At 32.3% G+C, this 19,958-nt stretch overlaps 1 protein-coding gene and 1 long non-coding RNA gene across 10 annotated transcripts in view; one reads left to right on the top strand and one right to left on the bottom strand.

Moving 5' to 3' along the window:
- Window positions 1-9,775: 9,775 nt before the first annotated feature.
- The window catches only part of LOC139517904 (uncharacterized), a 37,324-nt gene continuing 27,141 nt past the window's right edge, over window positions 9,776-19,958 (bottom strand). For both annotated transcript variants that reach the window (XR_011663225.1, XR_011663226.1), the window contains one exon: window positions 9,776-10,774. This is a non-coding gene — a long non-coding RNA (uncharacterized lncRNA). The remainder of the gene's footprint in view (window positions 10,775-19,958) is intronic.
- Window positions 10,701-19,958, top strand: part of LOC139517653 (MYCBP-associated protein-like) — a 58,622-nt gene continuing 49,364 nt past the window's right edge. For 3 of the 8 annotated variants that reach the window (XM_071309107.1, XM_071309074.1, XM_071308998.1), the window contains exon 1: window positions 18,017-18,173. In XM_071309107.1, the coding sequence (XP_071165208.1) occupies window positions 18,119-18,173 (55 nt within the window). In that variant the 5' untranslated portion in view covers window positions 18,017-18,118. Of the gene's footprint in view, window positions 10,922-18,016; window positions 18,174-19,958 lie in introns of those variants that run through there. The other 5 variants (XM_071309024.1, XM_071309099.1, XM_071309046.1 and 2 more) reach the window with 4 other exon arrangements.

Raw genomic sequence — 19,958 nt, 5'->3', positions numbered from 1 at the left:
AACCACCACATTACCTAACAATTAATAAAGCTTCACAACAACTGAACTTTGTCAGAAGAAATTTATATAGATGCCCTCAAGAAATTAAACAACATGCTTACATTGCTCTGGTAAGACCACACCTGGGATACAGTAACTCAGTATGGGACCCCCATTGGAAGAAGGATATCAAACGGATAGAAATGGTACAACGCAGGGCGGCAAGATTTGTAACCAAGAACTACAACTACCAACCCGGCGCTATGACCGCAATTATACAATCTTTGAATTGGCCGACTCCTGAAACGAGAAGAACAGCAAATCGCTTGATATTATTTAAAAAAAATACTGTACCATAAAGTATAGCCACAGAAATTCCGATTTACTACTCGTCAACAATAGGAAAACACGCCATGGCCACACAATCAGCATCATGCAGCCACAATGCAACACCTCCGAGTACGAATTCAGCTTCTACCCGAGAACAATCTGAGACTGGAACCATCTACCAGGAATCATCGCAACTGACACCGACTCGGACACTTTCAAGGAAAACCTCTGGTCACACTTCCATCCTAAGACCAGAGACACAGAGATGCTGTAAAGATCATCCTTGTGTTTATCCTGCACCAACCACAATTTTAAACGTGTACAAGTACACACCCGTGATATCGCGGGTCCGTGACTGAATTAAAGTATATAACTATGCCTAAGCCTTATTTTAGTAATTGGTATTGTCATCTGATAAGTCATGTCGATTATAAGATACACAGTTTTCTCTGCTTTCAAATCTTTCTGTTTGAACCCGTCGACCTGGAACTTATCAGTTATTGGAAATATTAATTATTTGGAAAACAAAAGGTCCTGGCTATCCAGGAATGGAGTATTTTTTTATTTAACAGCATTGTCCTATATATTAGTTTTCTTAGAAAGTCTTGCTGATTGCTAGAATAAAACTACAATAGGGAACAATTTGACAATGATTGAATTTAGTAGTGTCAGTCCTTTGATTATGACCCGTGTATATGTAAGTGATAAATTTGTCCTGGTAAAATATGTCTGGGCGGACAAACATTGCTAGCATAAAAAGTCCAAGGTTACAGAATTTACTAGTATATTTAGTCCGATGTTAGTAATATATGTCCCCAGACTAATTTTCCTAGGTAATCATGTCCTTTAAAATCATATAATAAATTCAATTACATTTAAACCATGGAAATTTAAATGTTATGTTTTAGTAATGTTTAAGAGTTGCATAGTTATATTTTTTATAATATTCATGTCCACAGACTAATTTTCCTAGGAAATCATGTCCATGTCATTAATAGTCCGAAGTTAAAATGTCCATGCCCTTGATTTTAAAAGGTGACTATGAATGTAATATGTTTTAATACATGTATTGCTAAAGACAAAACGAAAAAGTTGTGTATCAATCTGTTAAATAAAATCATATCTATGTTTTTAGTATTCCTAGGTAAAAATGTCCACGTCTTTTATTATAAAAAGAAAATGTTATAAGCAATGTGAACTCAATATTCATGTTTTAATTAGATTATAAAGGAAATGTCCTTCATTTTAATTGGAAAAAAATAAGGAAATTTTCAAATCTTATCTACCATTTTTTCATCTATTCTAAATATATTTTATGATAAAGCTATAAGAAAAACAAGTCTTGGGACAGTTTTTCCTAGGAAAACAAGTGCCAGACATAATTTACTAGCTATGGACTTATTTTCCTAGGAACATTTGTCCTAGGACTTATATTCCTAGTAAAATCATGGACATGGACTTGATTAACTAGGAAAAAAAGTCTGGAGGACGAATTTTACTACCGGACCAAATTTACTGTTACATATATAGCAAAATCCTAAATACACCGTTTGGTGGTGCGCCTGCCAAATGCGGAACGTACAGATAAGGTAATAGCTGAATATACTATTTGCATCGGTATCGGATTCGACCCGGAACTTGTTAATTATTGGCAATATTAATTATGCTGAAAACAAAAGGGTCTGGAGTGGTGTAATTTTTAATCTACACCATTGTCCTATATTAGTTATAGAGTTGAATTCTTTGATTTGTCGTTTTTACCCGATGACGGCTGACAAATTGGACCTCGTAATTTTAGTATTATAGATATATTTATTTACTTTTCGGTTTTGTTGATCATAACTTTTACAGCACCTGCACTGTATTCCGAAGGAATATTGGAAAATTTTAAATAGGGGAGGGAAAAGAACTAAACCTAACATAGCATTAGATGTACTGTTTGATTTTTTCAAAAATTTAAACAACGCCGAGAATACAAATGACGTCACAAATGAGCCGAATGACATTCAAGGTGTAAATGAAGTTTTAAATTCAGAAATTACCGCAGAATAAATTAGCAAGTGTATACGAGACTTGAAAAACGGAAAGGCCAGTGGCGATGATTTGATAATCAATGAATTTATGAAAAGCACATCACACATTTTTATACCCGTTTATGTGAAACTTTTTAATATGATTTTTGATTCTGGTATTTTGCCTGACATATGGCTTATGGGAAATATTATACCTTTTTATAAAAACAAGGGTGACCAATCTGATCCCCAGAATTATAGACCAATTACTATACTCAGCTGCCTGGGAAAACTTTTCACATCTGTTTTAAATCTTAGATTGAGTTCTTTTTTAGAGGATTATTTATTATTAAATGAAAACCAGGCTGGCTTTAGAAAAGGTTATTCCACAGTAGACAATATATTTGTTATTCACATATTATTTGAGTTGCTAAAGAGAAAAAAGAAGAAACTATATTGTGCATTCGTGGACTTTGCGAAAGCTTTTGATACTGTTTGGCGGTCTGGTCTCTGGTCAAAACTTATTAAACACTCGATTAACGGAAAGATGTATAACGTTATTGTCAACATGTACAATAATATCAAATCACGTATTCACTTTGGATCAGATTTTTCTGAATTTTTCCCTTGTTCTATTGGTGTTAGGCAGGGAGAGAATCTCTCTCCTTTGCTTTTTTCTATTTATCTTAACGATCTGGAATTGTTTTTACAGAATAAAAATATAGAAGGTTTGTGCACTATCTCTGATGAGTTAGAAATAGAGTTAAATGTTTATTTAAAATTGTTTGTCATTTTATATGCTGACGATACTGTCTTAATGGCAGAATCTCAGATAGATTTACAAAGACAACTGGACTCCTTATATGAATATTGTGAGTTATGGAAACTTAGAGTAAATGTGCAAAAAAGTAAGATTGTAATTTTTTCACAAGGTAGACTACCGCAGAATATTGTTTTTAAGTATGATAATATAATACTAGACATTGTGAGTGAATTTACTTATCTTGGTGTATTACTGTCTAGGTCAGGAAATTTTTCAAGAGCTAAAAAAAAGCAATGTGAAAAAGCAACACATGCTATGTACGATATTATTCGAAAAGGTAGAGTACATAATCTGTCAATTGAATGCCAACTTGATCTATTTGATAAAATTGTGAAACCAATACTTCTGTATGGGTGCGAAGTTTGGGGTTTTGGAAATAATTCAATAATCGAGAGGGTTCATATTAAATTTTGTAAAATATTACTTGGAGTAAAAAAGTCTACTCCTGATTTTATGATTTATGGTGAATTGGGAAGATATCCATTAGATATTTCAATCAAGTTACGAATGATTAATTATTGGTTCAAGTTGGTAACTGGAAAACCTGACAAATTGCCTTTTATTTTGTATAACTTAGCAACTGCCAAATATGGTACAAACATTTTATGGTTAAAACAAATCAAATCAATTTTAGACATGTGTGGCTTGTCATATGTATGGGATAATATCTTTTTTGTAAATAAAACATGGCTACATGTAACCATCAAACAGAATTTGATAGATCAATTTAAACAAAAATGGCTAGCAAGCCTACAAGAATCACCAAAAGCATTAAATTATCGTTTATTTAAAGATACTTTGGAGTTTGAGAAATATTTAAATATTTTGGATGACAGGCAGATATCCTTATTTTTTAAATTTCGAACTTTAAACATGAAATTTCCAATAGAAACTGGAAGATGGCAAAACATAGAAAGAGAAAACAGAAAATGTTTATTGTGTAATTCAGATGCCATTGGTGATGAATACCATTACATTTTTAATTGTTCAGCTTTTGATAATTGTAGAAAACAATGCATTGCATTTTACTATAGAAATAGACCAAACTCATTGAAGTTTTATGAATTAATGAATTCTAAAAAATGTACAGAACTAAACAAACTATGTAAACTTATTAAGGAGATAAATAACAAATTAAACTTTTCTGGGTGAACAATTGTGAACGCCTCTATCTACTTTCGTACATTATTTATTTATGTAATTGTAATAATTGTATTGAAATATGTAGTTATCTCTATACCTTTGTAATTTGGTTTGTGAGAAATAAAGATATATATATATACTTGGTGACACATCATCAGCGTGATGGTATATTTTCCGTTGCTGATTAACGAAAGAAGAAGTAGACCTATCGTCATAAACCAGGCGGAAACCCATCTGAAATAGAACAAAAGAATCGAAGCTCTTCGTTCGAGAATGCGACAAATGCTTACTGTAATGTTTACTATAGTAACAAAAAATTTAAAAGTTAATAGAAAAAAATAAAACGACAATTTTCTTCTCAATTACGAAGTGTTTTATTTTGAAAACACCATTTGCATAAGTTTTCAATTTATCTATTACATAGTAATGCAGAACAATTAGATATCACGTCGACGACATGGGATCTATCAAGTTGGATCTAGAAAATGCATAACCTCAGATTTACTTGAAAAAAAAAAAAAAAAAAATACCACGGACGGAGAACATATCAATCTATTAGTTCAGTAATTTTCGTTTCTGCCCTTCCATTATGTGACTCAAGAAAAAAATCCAAAAAAAATGGGTAACAATTGTATCGAAAAGAGAAAATCGAGTGCACCTTTTTATGTTAGGGCGTGTTTGAGGTGTATATTTTGTCTTTAAAAAGTAAAATCGCAAAAATACTGAACTTAGAGGAAAATCAATTTGGAAAGTCCATAATCACATGGCAATTTCAAATAACAAAACGCATCAAAAACGAATGGACAAGAACTTTCATATTCCTGACTTGGTACAGGCATTTTCAAATGTAGAAAATGGTGGATTTAACCTGGTTTTATAGCGTTTTAAAACGAACAAAGCAAGAGTATTTGATATATCATCTCGCTTCAGATTCTATCATTTTTATATATTAAAGGTTCAGGTTGACTTAATAACATAAAAAAATCGCAGTACAAAAATACGAAATATACGGGTCAAGTGAAATACTAATCTAATGAATCTAGGTGTGTTCGAATAGCTATTTTTTTTAACTAAAAGTACTTGACGACAGTCTGTTTTAAGTTGGATGATGAAAATGCATATCTTCGAAAAAATATTTTTTTGTGTGTCTGATAACTAGGGTTTATAATCTTCAACCACTGAAATTTTGTAAAAGTTTAAGAATTTTCGAAAATTCCACCTGACAACCGATTAGACAATAGTTTTAAGTTGAATCAATATCATAAACAAAACTGATGCTCATTAGCTAGTAGATACATTTGTCTTTCAAAATACAACTGACATATAAGGGTCGTAATGGTGCTATGTGGATAAATTTATCGGTTTTCAAGAGCAAAATTGGCAGCGCGTCATCCCTACAATAGCTTCCATTTCTACGATTGTGAAAATGAACTGGCGTAATTGGGAGAAAATCCAGACTGCATAAACCAAGGCACCAAATGTTAACTAGTGACAATCAGTGTGTTTAAACATGTATAAGTAAAAATTTAACTTGACTTAGCATGAAAGGGACATTGGCTGTCTAATTAAAAATTTCCAATCTTACTCTAATTATCATATTTGATTTATAACATACTGAAACGTATATCCAAATTAATTGGTCATATTAGTTTTGTATATCTCGTAGTTAATGCCCCTTTAAGTTAAAAATAAATGGGATTTCAGAAAAAAAGGAAAGGAAAGATTCCGATAAAACACATCAAGATTATTAAAAAGAAAAAAAACACACACACATACACACAAGAAACTACCTATTTGTGTTTTTTTTTAATGTTGAAATTGTTCTATTATTTAAAGGATGTTCATGATTATTTCTTCTTACAATGGTGATAATAGTCGCAGCTCGTGTCATAACTTATCATTGACTTGTGGGTCTAAATTAATTTATTTTTGATCGCAAATTTGCTGCAAATATCATAATCCGAGTAAAGAGTTTTACTGTAATTAGATTATTTTTTTCAAATATACGGAAACGATTTGTTTTTCTAAATAAAAAATTTGGTGCACACTGAATAACGCGCGTAGCTGGTTATTTAACAGTGTGCACCACATTTTTTATAGTGTTATTTCGAATAGACAGAAAAAATATTACAGTCATTTCTTATAATTTGATTCTAAATTCCATTTTAAACCGTAGAAAACCATGAAAAAACGTTGACGATGTCACGGTAACATGACTTAATGATGTCTATGGGCGAATAACAAAATAACGTCAGCCAATCAGAAGACGCGTTACTTCCAAAATTAAATATGTAATTGTTACTGATAATATTGTTGTAAATGAATCAAACAGGACACAGAAATACAATTAAAGTTAAGTTCCTTTGCTTTTTGATTTGTATGTAGGGGCTTTGTGGCGAATATGCATTCCCTAATCAACCAAATTAGACTATTCCTTTTATCTGAAGTCCATTGCTAGACGAACTTCTAATGGACTTCTACTTTTATGCATAGTACAGTTATTAAAATAATATGAAGCCTACATCGATTTACTTATGACATTGCCGATTAGTTGTTAAGGTCTACCTCATGCTCTGTACTGGAAACAAAATTTTCGTTGATGGGCAGTAACCGATATTAGACGGCATTTTTTGCATCAATCCCCAAAGGGGTTCATGCTTATATATTGGCGAGTTTTGGTAACTCGAATAATTCAAGCCCTTTCCGTGTCCGATTTTCTCCCATACGAGGGACGAAGCCTTCGTAGATCAGCGGAATATAACGACTGAACTATTCGGGTTACTGAAGTTTTGGATGTGTCTATGGGCCACTCGATATCTCTCGGATATGATAGATAAAATAAATGCATCCTGAATTCCAGATTATAAAGCAAACTGAGTGCATAAAATATTGCGATAGGTTTGTGCAATTTGCATAAGTCATCTGGTTAGTAGGATTGCCAAAGGGTTATAATCGAGAAAAAAAATATGTGCATTCCCAAGTGATAAATATAATAGTCGAGCTTTAAAATAGCTATTCAAATAGAAGCTGTAAATATATACTTTCAACTGGCTTCTTCTTTTCAAAGTCAATTATTTCAATTCAAAAGCAAACACAAATTCAGCAACAATCTTTTGGTGACCCGGCAGTCAGCGGTCTTAGGTTCATGTATTGCTTTTCTTTGTTTAAAGAAAGCGACTTGTTTTTTAAATGCATGAGCAGATTAAGAATTATGACAGATTCTGAATAAATATATAAATAGATAATGGGTATACGCAACAATGAAAATAAAATGCACTCCTTCAAAAGTTTTACGGACATCATCGTGATTTGTTGTCAGTTGTTGAACAATCTAATTAAAACATAGATCTCTGATTTAGTTTTACTACATAGCTCATATACTAGTATATTAAATATTGTCTTGTCTTGTCTATGTGATATAAAGAAATCAGAGAATAGATTGGTTGTTGGATTTCTTTTTCAACGGTTATCGTTGTTTTATCTCTATTGACGGACGACGTATCATCTAATTACATTCTGTGCACTGAACTCTTGTGTTGTACCCTCTTCATCCCGTGATGTGGTGTTCGAATTTCCGGACCTTTAGTAAAGCTAGTTCATTTGTCTTTTTCATGCATGTTTTCAGTGTTTGTTCGACTTAAAATGGTTTGTCCGCTTTGATCTTTTAAACAGTCAATGTTCAGCATATGATTATTTGTTTTTTTTATTTTGAATATAAGCACACTCTTTTTATCTCACCTGACACAATTAGTCAAGTGAGCTTTTATCGTCACTTTACGTCCGTCGTCCGTCGTTGTCCGTTAGTTTTTACAAACATCTTCTCCTCTTAAACGACTTGGCCAAATTTAACCAATCTTGACCAGATTTATTATTAGGACAGCGAGTTTTAAAATGTGCCCGATTACCCCGCCTGCCAAGAAGCATAGCCGTCATGGCTAAAAAGAGAAAATATGTGTAAAAAAAGAAGTGTTGCCTATTATTTTGAAAACTGTTATAAATAGAGAAAATCTGACGGGAGCAAACATGTTCAGTATGTTGATCTCCACCATTATACGACAAAACTGTCAGTCAACTTCTTATAGGAGTTATTGTTCTTAAATGACAAAGTTTACCTTTGTTCATGTATGCTTATTATCATGAAATCTATAGCAGATAGAGAGAAACTATAGAAGAGCAGAAAAGTTTTACAAATGATAAGTAGCCAGTCAAAATGGTCAGTTGACTATTTATTAGAGATAATTTTGATGACAATTTTTACATATGTTTTGCATTGTTTCCTTATATCTTAAAATGTATACTAGAAAGATAGAAACTTGAATACGCAAAAATGATCAACAAGACAAATTAAGACAAATAAAGGAAATCGTCTGACGACTCCTTGTTGAAGTTATTGCCCGTTGGTGACAATTTTTACCAATCTTTATGCCTTGAATGTTTTAAACTGCAATAGATAGAGAGAAAATAACATAAGAAAAAATATCATCAAGACGCGCAAGTAAGAGAAATGAGGGAAATCGCCAGACGACCCGTTATAACAGTTGTTGCCTCATTTTTCTTACTTGTCAATGTAGGATTTTCTTTGAGATATTATTGTGTCTGGAAGACATAATTGATGCCCCATTAGATGGACATTGTTATTTTAAAATATCTATACAATTTAACCGCTTATACCCCCAAAATAACAACTATCTCCCAAAAAGAGCAACTATTAATAAAAATCAAAACCCTGACCATATGCACACCTTCAATATATGTACAAATAGCCAGCATAATGAAAACTTCCTAGCATTCAAACTGTAGGAGGAATTATGTGGAATAACTATACAACCATAATGGGACGAACGGACGGACAGGGGAAAACAATATGCCCCCGGGGCATTAAAAAATAATCAGCAAGGCAAGATATACTAACAAGTCAAATTTTTCCCATATATTGTGTAGAATGTTCTTGTTTATAATATTGTAGAGTGTCAATTGTTCAATATGAACATATACCTAGCAGAGCGACCCAGGCTCTTTATAGAGCTCTAGTTATGTTTCGTTTTCATTTGATCTTCTTGTCCAAAGATTTGTTAGCTTCGTCTGTTCTCGGTTCTCTTTAAATTGTTGTCTATATACTGCGGCCTCGTTCGTAGTGTGTCTGTTTTACTATAAAGTCGGAGTCATCTTAGTGCTGTAAAACGTTTGGAACCTTCTACGTTTTATATAAACAGCTTTTGATATCTCGTTATCTTAAACTTTTAGATTCAAAGAAAAAAGAAAATATTCCAAAGAAATTGTCATCTGTTTTTCATTGATTTCTTAAAAAGTTCTTTGTTGCTTGGACAAACGAAAATTAAACCTTTTCTGTATTTGTTTAAAGAACCTGTATTGATTAATGATTGTTAATTACGTGCCAGTTTATTTCTACATGTAATACAATAAATAATTGACGGTATTTGAACGAGATATAATTTGGTCGTCCTGTCCTTATTTAGTGGCAATCGAGGTAAGTGATATATTTTAATACAGTGTCATGGAAACAAAACAATATTCTATACAAACTAAAATTTCACCATCAACAATTTAACATGTTCTCTAAGGAGAGTCTGCGAGTTCATTTCGGCGAGACCCTGCAAGGGACCATAATAACAAGGATACAAACTAAGTACACTTAATTGTATTGGAAATTACCTTGAAAAGAATAAATTAATTTGTTTTCTCAAAAATGTAATTATACAAAATTGGTCACGGTAAATCGACAAAATGTGTTGTGCTTAGAATTTCCATGAACATTGCAAGTTAATATGATGTTTTGACTGAGGACATCTATTATACACATGCATTCTTCAATTAAGTCTCTTTTAACAACTTGAATATATTCTATTCTAAATCAATAATCTTCATTTTGCAATAACTTTGAAACAAATATTCTTTTAGTGGTCACATACATACCTGCACTTTTTAATTATTACATTTAATTTGGTAAAAATTCGTAAAAATAGTAACAAAATCAGATTTTTCAACTTCTTGCATGCTCATCTAGACAAAACAAAGTATGGGTTTTTATTACAATATAAAACTGCTTTTGCAAATCCTTTTTAAACAAAACTCATGAACTCAAATTTGCTAATGGTGAGAATTCTTACATTCTCTAATATGAACATTAGGGTTGTAACTATTGCATTCAAGTCTCATTTATAAAAATTTCTCAAAGAAAGTAATTGTTCGAATCGATGGATCAATGATCCTTTAATATAATACATGGAAATGATCCCATAAAATTGATGCAATGGAACAATGTAATAACTTTTAAACGATCGTATTTTCGACTATTACATTTGTGAAAATACACGCTACAAAAAGACGAAACAGACACCATGTTTATGTAAATCAATTTAGAAATATTAAGTCTTTTTTCATCTTGAGCTATTATAGCAACTAGTCATCGAGAATTTGTGTTCAGGTCTTCTTAAATGCAGACTACTGACTTGGATACATATTATATCTGAAAAATACAAGTAAAATATATTACTACACAAACAGGGAATAACAATGTCATTTGGGAGAAGTTCATCAAAATCTTTGGAAAGGAGCCCTTCGGCTAGGACATTATCAGCCATCACAAGAATGAAAATAAGCAGTGCCAATAAAGGTAAGAAGTTAAAGAATACGCAGTTAACCTTGATCTAGAACTTCTGCAATTTTGAAGAAAAAAAAAACAAAAAATAATTTGAGGAGGCTTAACATTATCTTCAATTTTTTAAGAAATCATCAATATCTTAACATGTTGCGGTCGCTACTGCGAGCTTTATATAGTTGATGTCTTTTGATTGCGCATAAGGTCTAAATGTCGTACGTATTTTTTCCTGCCAATAATAAAAACAAGTTAAACTGCTCTTTAATCTTTTACGCTGCTTTGAAGATTGTTCAATCTTATCAAATTTAAATATATGCAGATTCACTGTGCTCCATTAGATATAAGAATGTTTGTAGCCACGTTTTTGTAAAATATGCCCACAGCAGGCGGAAACCCAATATGAATCGAAGCTCTTTGTTAGAGAAGGCGATACACTGAAATGCTTACTGTAATGTTTACTATAGTAAGAACATTTTTAAAAGTTTATAGAAACAAATAAAACGACAATTTTCTTCTCAAATATGAAGTGTTTTATTTTAAAACACCATTTGCATACGTTTTCAGTTTATCTATTACATAGTTATGCAGAACAACTAGATACCAAGTCGACGTGGGTATCTATCGAATTGGATGTAGCAAATGCATAATCTCCGATTAAAAAAAAAATACCACGGACGAAGAACATATCAATCTATTAGTTCAGTACTTTTCGTGTCTGCCCTTCCATTATGTGACTCAAGAAAAAAAAATCCAAAAAATTGGTAACAATTGTATCGAAAAGAGAAATCGCTGCACCGTTTTATGTTCATTGGAGTAAAGCTGATGACCGTATTCATCCCAAGATGTCGGATGAAAAATTAGGTCAGTATCTGTATTGTCTGTTACAGTGTTTCTATATCATTTTCTTTACAAAGTATACATTGCAGGGGCGGATCCAGCCATTTTAAAAAAGGGGGGTTCCTAACCCAGGACAAAAGGGGGGGGGGGGGGTTCCAATTACATGTCCCCATTCAAATGCATTGATCGTCCAAAAAAAGGGGGGTTCCAACCCCCGAACCCCCCCCCCCCCTTCTGGATCCGCGCCTGCATTGATACGATGTAGATTCACACAGAAATCACAAATTACTTCCGAGAAATGTGCAGGAAACGGGAAATTCAATTTGAAAAAATCGCTAAGATGTCCGTAAATCATTATCAAAATATTTTCAAGATGACCGTAACATAAAACAAGGATGACCGTGATTGGTAAACACTGAGATGACCGTCACTTGTAAAAGATGACCGTTATTTGTAAAGAATGACTGTAATTTATAAAGGATGGTCGTAACTTTTAAATCCTCAATTCTAAGAATATCCGTATTTGTATTCATAGCTTTTTGTTGTGTTTGTCTCAATATGGACTCAGTTAGCGGATATGAACATGTTTCATAATTTATTTTTTAACTATTTGCCGTATTTTGAGTTCATGACAATTATAGTAAATTGCAAATTTCTCGTAAGGCCACACCAAATTAATTAATAGTTCTTTGAGATTTTACCCAAAAAAAATGGGGCGAGCGAGCGAAATTTAAATTTATATTTTTAAATTCTTCGCCTCAAATTTTGAAGAAATATGGAGCGAGCGATATTTTTTTTTCTCTCAATTTTTATATCTTTTACCTAAAAGAAGCAACTAAATTTTCAACTCACTTAATTGAAAGGGACATAATTTGATATAATTAAATTATCTCCCTTTTTATATGTATTTCAACTTTCTGCATTCTTTTTCATTTTGTTTTGTTGTTTGTATAATTAACGCTGCACAAATATACACTTTTGAACATATTTTTTTATGCATGAACTTTATATGGCTATCTGCTTTTAATATGCACTGCTTTCATCTGTAGTATATGCACCTTCTGGTCCTTAGACACCCTCTGTAGTATGCTAGCTAGCTTCTTGTAACATAACTGCATGGTGTGTGTTTTGTGTTTATGCATATGGATCACTAACCAGTCAATCCAAGCACAGTGGAAACTGGGGGTTCTAGCTAGTGCTACTTTACAATTAAATATCAGAAAATAAATTACGCCAAAACATACCAACATGGAAATACCTACATAACCTACATTTATAAGCCTATGTTATAACTAAGATTTCAACCAGATGCATCATTGACCATACCATATTTTCGTCAGATATTTTGATACTAGAATCATCGAAACTGTTCGACTTACTTATTTGTATGGTTTTAATATTAATAATCTCACTTTGTGCATCGCTACATCGTTCAATGGCTTCTTGATATAATTCCCTGAATGTCCGACATTTTGTTTGTGTTGCCGTATTTTTTAATATGTATGCCTTGTTGTTATTTTTGTCTGAATGTTTCACCACAGAAACAATCAGCACGTTTTCCATCTTTGCAACTTTTTTGATCAGAATCAAAAATATGCTTGACAAATGACAAACACTGCATATTTTCAAACGCTTAATTGATAAAGATTTTTTTTAATACCGGAATCGAGTTCGTCGAAAATGCGGATTTATTTTCGACGTGCGGGAATTTTATTTTTATTTTTATTTTTTGGTTTTGGCAGGTGAGGTGCGGGAAATTTATTTTTATTTTTTTATTTTAATTTCGCCAATTTAGGTGCGGGTTTTCCAAAGAACTACTAATTAATTTGGTGTAGCCTAAACAATGAAATATTTATTGATAACGACTTTAAAATTTTAATACAAATTGACAGAGATACGACGAAAAGTTGAAGAAACAAGAATGTGTCTCTAGTACATGCCTCATCTACACTATAATTTTCTATGTTCAGTGGACCGTTAAAATGGAAAAACTGTAATTTGGCTGATTATGATTAGAAAGATCATATCATAGAACACATGTGGACTAAGTTTCAAGTTGATTGGACTTCAACGTTATCAAAAACCTCCTCGAACAAAAACTTTAACCTGAGGTGGGACAGACGGACGAGCGAGCAGACGAACGGACGAACGAGCAGACGAACGGACGAACAAACGAACGGACGCACAGACCAGAAAACATAATTCCCATAAATGGAGCATAAAAAACACTAATCAAACATATAAATATCCGGTAATCGATCCTGTGTATATGGTTCCAGAGGAGGCAGATTCAAATATCTTAGTTTGTCTTTATATATGAATAATATTGCTGCATATACAAATTGACAAGGTTCCCCTCAGTGGTGGATCCAAGGGGGGGGGGTCCGGGGGTTGCAACCCCCTTTTTATTTATCGATCAGTGCATTTGAATGGGGACATATAGTTTGAACCCCCTTTCCCCTGGGTTGGGTCCCCTTTTTTTTGAAAATGGCTTAATCCGCCCCTGCCCCTTGTGATACGCTATACGCACAAGACTATTTTAAAGATCTATTTTGCTGGAGCTCGCCTTCACTAGTTTGATCGTAGTATTTTGAAAAAGGTTCTGTTATTTTACTTGCAAGACAAAATAGAAGACAAATCAAAGACGATATAATATGAATGGGTGTACACCCATTGGCACTTTTAAAAAAGTGCATTTATTATATGTCATTACAAGGAATTCCAGAAATAAAAAAAAATCTTTTGGCTTTTAGTTGGAGGCTGTGCAGCACACTTTTTTTTTTTATTATACTTGTAAGGTGTCATTTAATCGCGCTTTTGTTGCATGTTTTCCCCACTTTTTCATGTGCATGTCTTGTTGTATGTCCATTTTTAAAATTATACCCTCTACCGTAAAAAAAGATATATATGGTGAACTATGTTAATTTAAAGCACGTCTTATTTTCTCCTACCTATAGGATAATACTCTCATCTAAGTACGTTTTATATCAACACCATTAATCATTTGATCCAAAAAGGTAGTTATACAAATACGGATATTTCTTAGAATTGACGATCATCCTTTAAAAGTTACGGTCATCATTTAGAAATTACGGTCATCCTTTACAAATTACGGTCATCTTTGAACAAATTACGGTCACCCTTGTTATGAATTGCTGATTTTGTTACGGTCATCTCGATTGTGATTTACGGTCATCTTAGCGATTTTTTTAAAATCAAATTTCCTGTTTCATGCACATTTCTCGGAAGTAATTTGTGATTTCCGTGTGAATCTTTTATAAATTTACATCGTATTAATGTCTCCTTTGTAAAGAAAATGATATTGAAACACTGTTACAGACAATACAGATACTGACCTATTTTTTCATCCGACATCTTGGGATGACCGTGAATGCAGTTACGGTCATCAGCTTTACCCCAGTGATGTTAGGGCGTGCTTGAGGTGTATATTTTGTCTTTAAAACGTACAAAGCAAGAGTATATGATATATCATCTCGCTTCAGATTCTATCATTTTTATGTATCAAAGCTAGAGGTCGACTTTATAACATAAAAAAATCACAGTACGAAAAGATGAAATATATGGGTCAAGTGAAATACATATCTAATGAATCACAAAAACAGAGTAGGTGTGTTCGAATAGCTATTTTTTTTTACTAAAAGTACTTGACGACAGTCTGATGATGAAAATGCATATCTTAGAAAAAAGAAAAAAAAATGTGATAACTAGGACTTATAATCTTCAACCACTGAACATTTTTAGTCTGCCCTTCCACGAAATATTTAATTAGAATTTTGATATATGTTTAAGAATTTTCGAAAATTCCACCTGACAACCGATCAAACAATAGTTTTAAGTTGAATCAATGCAGACAAGATCATTAACTGATGCTCATTAGCTAGTAGATACATTTGTCTTTTAAAATACAACTGACATATGAGGATCGTAATGGTGCTATGTGGATAAATTTATCGGTTTTCAAGAGCAAAATTGGCAGCGCGTCATCCCTTCAATGGCTTCCATTTCTACGATTGTGAAAATGAACTAGCGTAATGGGGAGATAATTTTAACGAAGTAGAATCCTGACTGATAGCGAAAATCGAGAGTCGATTAACTAATTATATCATTTTTGAATTATATATGTTTTTTTTCGAATTCTAAAGTGTCACTTGCGACGAGATAAGGAAAAAAATAGATTATGATTTTGTTCGTTTCAATCATTAATAAAAGTGAAAAAATAAAATAATAATTTGTTGTAGCAGCCAATTTGGTTCAATTTTGTCAAAATAATCATCGACAATTGCTGATGAATTATTCAATTGCAAGTTAATATTTCAGGCGACTTCTTTGAATCCGTATTCAAAAAGTGGCCTTTAATTTAACCTATTATCTAGAGGTTGATTACTCATGTCGTGTCCAGCCATATAAAAGAAATGAATATCAACATTGAAAGTGAATCAAAGGTGAACCATTTCGTTGACTGATTCGAGACACAAAAATGCATTCGATCTACATCTAAATCAAATACATGAAAAAACGATAATTAACTTATTATCTTAACATATTACATAAAATCAAACAGACCTAGAAAAATCTAACTGCACGAGGTCGCTTTCTATGTATATTTATGGTTATATTTATATCGGGTTATGCGATCGTCAGCAGTCTTCGGAGGTCATCTCGATGGTTAATTAGATGGCATCTAGGCTAAAATACACACGAATATTCTGATATCTATTATCGAGTAAATTGTTTGTTAACTGTTTATTTCCGACTTATAATACTTTTGATATACGTTTAAGAATGTTATAAATCAAATATGAGAATTTGAAACAAATCGATGACATAAATTTGACAGCTGATGTCCCTTTAAATTAGGAGGGGCCATATAGATGTGTCTATATAAAGCCACCGAAAAAATAGATATAAAAGTGTAGATCATTCAGGGCTGAAAAAAAAACCGCTTGCTGCTGTTTTCCTAAACGACCATAATCTTTGCACTCTTTACGTTTGTTTTCTTATGAAAACAAGACCCTTATCAGTATATGAACTATAGTCATTTCTTTTTGAAATTTACCTCATTATATAAATCAATAAATTTATGAAAATAAATTGCCACCTCTTCCTCAAATTATCTCAGTAGTTGGCGATCCTGGTCGGATAATTGTAATGTCCAATCAGTTTTGAAACTTATATTTTCAAGAGTTCATGTATTACACAATGGGATTGTATTAGCAACTTAAGTTTTGATGTCACTACATAATAACTTCAAATTCGAAGTTTTATTGAAAGTGTCAATAGCTGCGACTTTGAAGGAAAAAAATATTTTTTTCATCCCAACATTCATGAAAGCGGAATTAAGAAGTACTACGGTATTTCGCCATAGGCAGTCACGTTGTTTTAATTGGTTTAATTTCGTTTAAATAGGCTAGAAGAAAACAAATGGTGTGTTATTGACTTGCAAGTCAATAATTCAAATCAGTATTCATCTGACCTTCAATCTAACCTTCAGTTTAAGGCGACAGGTGTTCCACAATATGGTTCATTCATTAAACAAAAGGAAATGTTAACATCGAAAAGTGAAACAAGGAAGATACTAGAAATAACCATTTCATTGATTAATAGAACCACAAAAAAAAATCATTAGATCATCGATGTGATTTACATCTACCATTAACAAATAACATGAAATCAAACAAACATAGACAATACAATTGCACATGCATTATCGCTATCTAGTTATGTTTATAGTTATGTACGACTTCCAACATGTGGTCTTAACTGATTACTACACTCTGTTTTACATAGCGTTTAATACTGACTAGCTATTCCAATAAAGTTTAGTAGATGACCGGTCTCTGGTTTAGTAATACACACGAAATCGGCTGTTGATACGTTATAAACCGATCCCATGCATTGTTGATTGTTTCTTTTGGACTTTTTGTTACTTGGATATACATGTTTTAAAGAAAAGATCAGAAAATTAATTTGACATCAAATGCCCCTTATATAAACCTGAGACTACTATAACACGGATATAAATCAGTATAAACTTATATAATTCAATACGAAACTAGTGAGTTTCCAAATGTATAGATATCAAATTTATTTTTTATTTTTGATTTCATTGCACTTTAAATATATACCGTTGTCGTATTTGTTTAATCCTTGCGAAGAATAGCGCGGAAAAAAAATAAAGAATTTCCTGTACTCTGAGAAAGCCTTATAAAAGTTTGAGATTTACCCCAAACCGGAAACTTCGTTTCATCTCGCGATATTTATCCTTAGTTGCCAAGAAACAATATGGCCGCCAGAATTTGAGAACGGGCACCCGAGTGAACGCATTGTTGACAAAAAACATATATAAAGATCAATATGAGTACAAAAGTAAAAGGAAAACAGTCAAGTTTACAAAGACCAAAATCTGGTGGTGCGTAACATAATGAATAGAAAAAAACCGCAATGTTCATTTTCTAGTTGCCCCCCAAAAAACTATCCAATACATTGCAATATTGAATGAATGATAAAAAAGCACAAAACATGTAATGTCTGGCAACCACCCCTTCTATGATATAAATATCATAGCAAATATCAAGTATTGAATGATAATTTTACAAATTTAGCTGATAAATGACAGCTCAAGTGCATAGTCCAGTGCAATGATTTCATCCATAATAAACAGTGACACAGGTCAGGAATAACCACCAATTGGTGGATTATACCTCAATTAACGTATAATCCACCAATTGACATATATTGGTATACCCCAATTGATGTATAATTCTTTGTTTTTCAAATCAAATTATTCAACCAAAATGGAGCATTGTTTTCTTAAAACCATATTATGGTATGAAAACAAGTCAAACATTCCTAGTTTATACAGAGTGACATAACAAATTGCTTTCAATAAATAATTGTATTTAGTTTCTTCTATTGTTATCTTGTCAATTCTTGATTGGCAAATTGATCACTAATCACAAGTCAATGGATTTGAAAACTGTGTGCAATCATGTGATTATGAGTACAACTCCACAGGTGAATGGAGCTCTTTCATAACGGTACCTCGAATGACCAAATTTCCTTGTTAATATCCAAATAACGCTTGTAATGACCCGAATAACACTTGGAATTTCAATATTAGCACATATTGATGACTTTTAAACATTGATTATTAATTTATAGTATATAATCGATGTATTTTATAACTTATAAATGATTTACTGAAAGCAGATAAGTTCATAAAAAAACTTAGTGTGTACATTGAATATGGCGACCACAGAAATCACAATGGCCGCCATGTTCGATGTACACACTAAATTTAAAATTATCTTTATGAGCTTATCTGCTTTTTGTAAATCATTTTTAAGTTATAAAATACATTGATAATACATTATTATTTAATAATCAATGTTCAAAAGTCACCAATATGTGATGATATTAAAATTTCAAGTGATATTCGGTCATTACAAGTGTTATATCAATGAATTTATTTTTCTCTTGTTCTACAGACAGTTTATAGTTAGTATGAATAGTGCATTTACATAATATGTTAGAAACTGTAAGCTTTGTAATATTTGTACTGTTTGTTCTTTGTGAGGGCCTCAAGGTAGATTAGCGAAAGCTAATTGAGTCACCCTCTGTGAATAAAGTCATTACTTACTTACTTACTTACTATTTGGATTTAATAACCAATGTTCAAAAGTCACCAATATGTGATGATATTAAAATTTCAAGTGTTATTGGGTCATTACAAGTGTTATTCGGATAATAACAGTGTTATTCGGTCCTTCGTGTTACCCCTTTCTTAATACTTGACTTTCATTATTAAAAGTCAAGTATGGTCAAAAGTACAGATGTTTCAACAAAAGAATTGTTGTACACATGCATTCTCAAGTGATGCAGCAGGCGTTTCACAAATCTGAAACTTAAGAAGGAATCAACACTGGTCATAAAATAGGTTGTAAGTTGCAAAATGATGCTCCTATCTCGCATAAGCATTTTTTACAAAAAAACTTGCATTATATACGTCAATTGAATTATACGTCAATTGAGGTATAATCCACCAATTGGTGGTTACTCCTGACCTGATAAATGTGATTAAGACTGATGCCTACAGTCCAGAGCTGAAGTTCAGTGTTCAATCCTGACTCGAGGCTCTGGCAATTTCAGTACATGTACTCTCTACAATATAGGGTGATTTTCACACTCCAACACT

The sequence above is a fragment of the Mytilus edulis genome, chromosome 1 (assembly GCF_963676685.1).
Source record: "Mytilus edulis chromosome 1, xbMytEdul2.2, whole genome shotgun sequence".
Lineage (NCBI taxonomy): Eukaryota > Metazoa > Mollusca > Bivalvia > Mytilida > Mytilidae > Mytilus > Mytilus edulis.
Note: the sequence above shows the minus strand (reverse complement) of the source record. Positions and strands in the feature narration are given on the sequence as shown.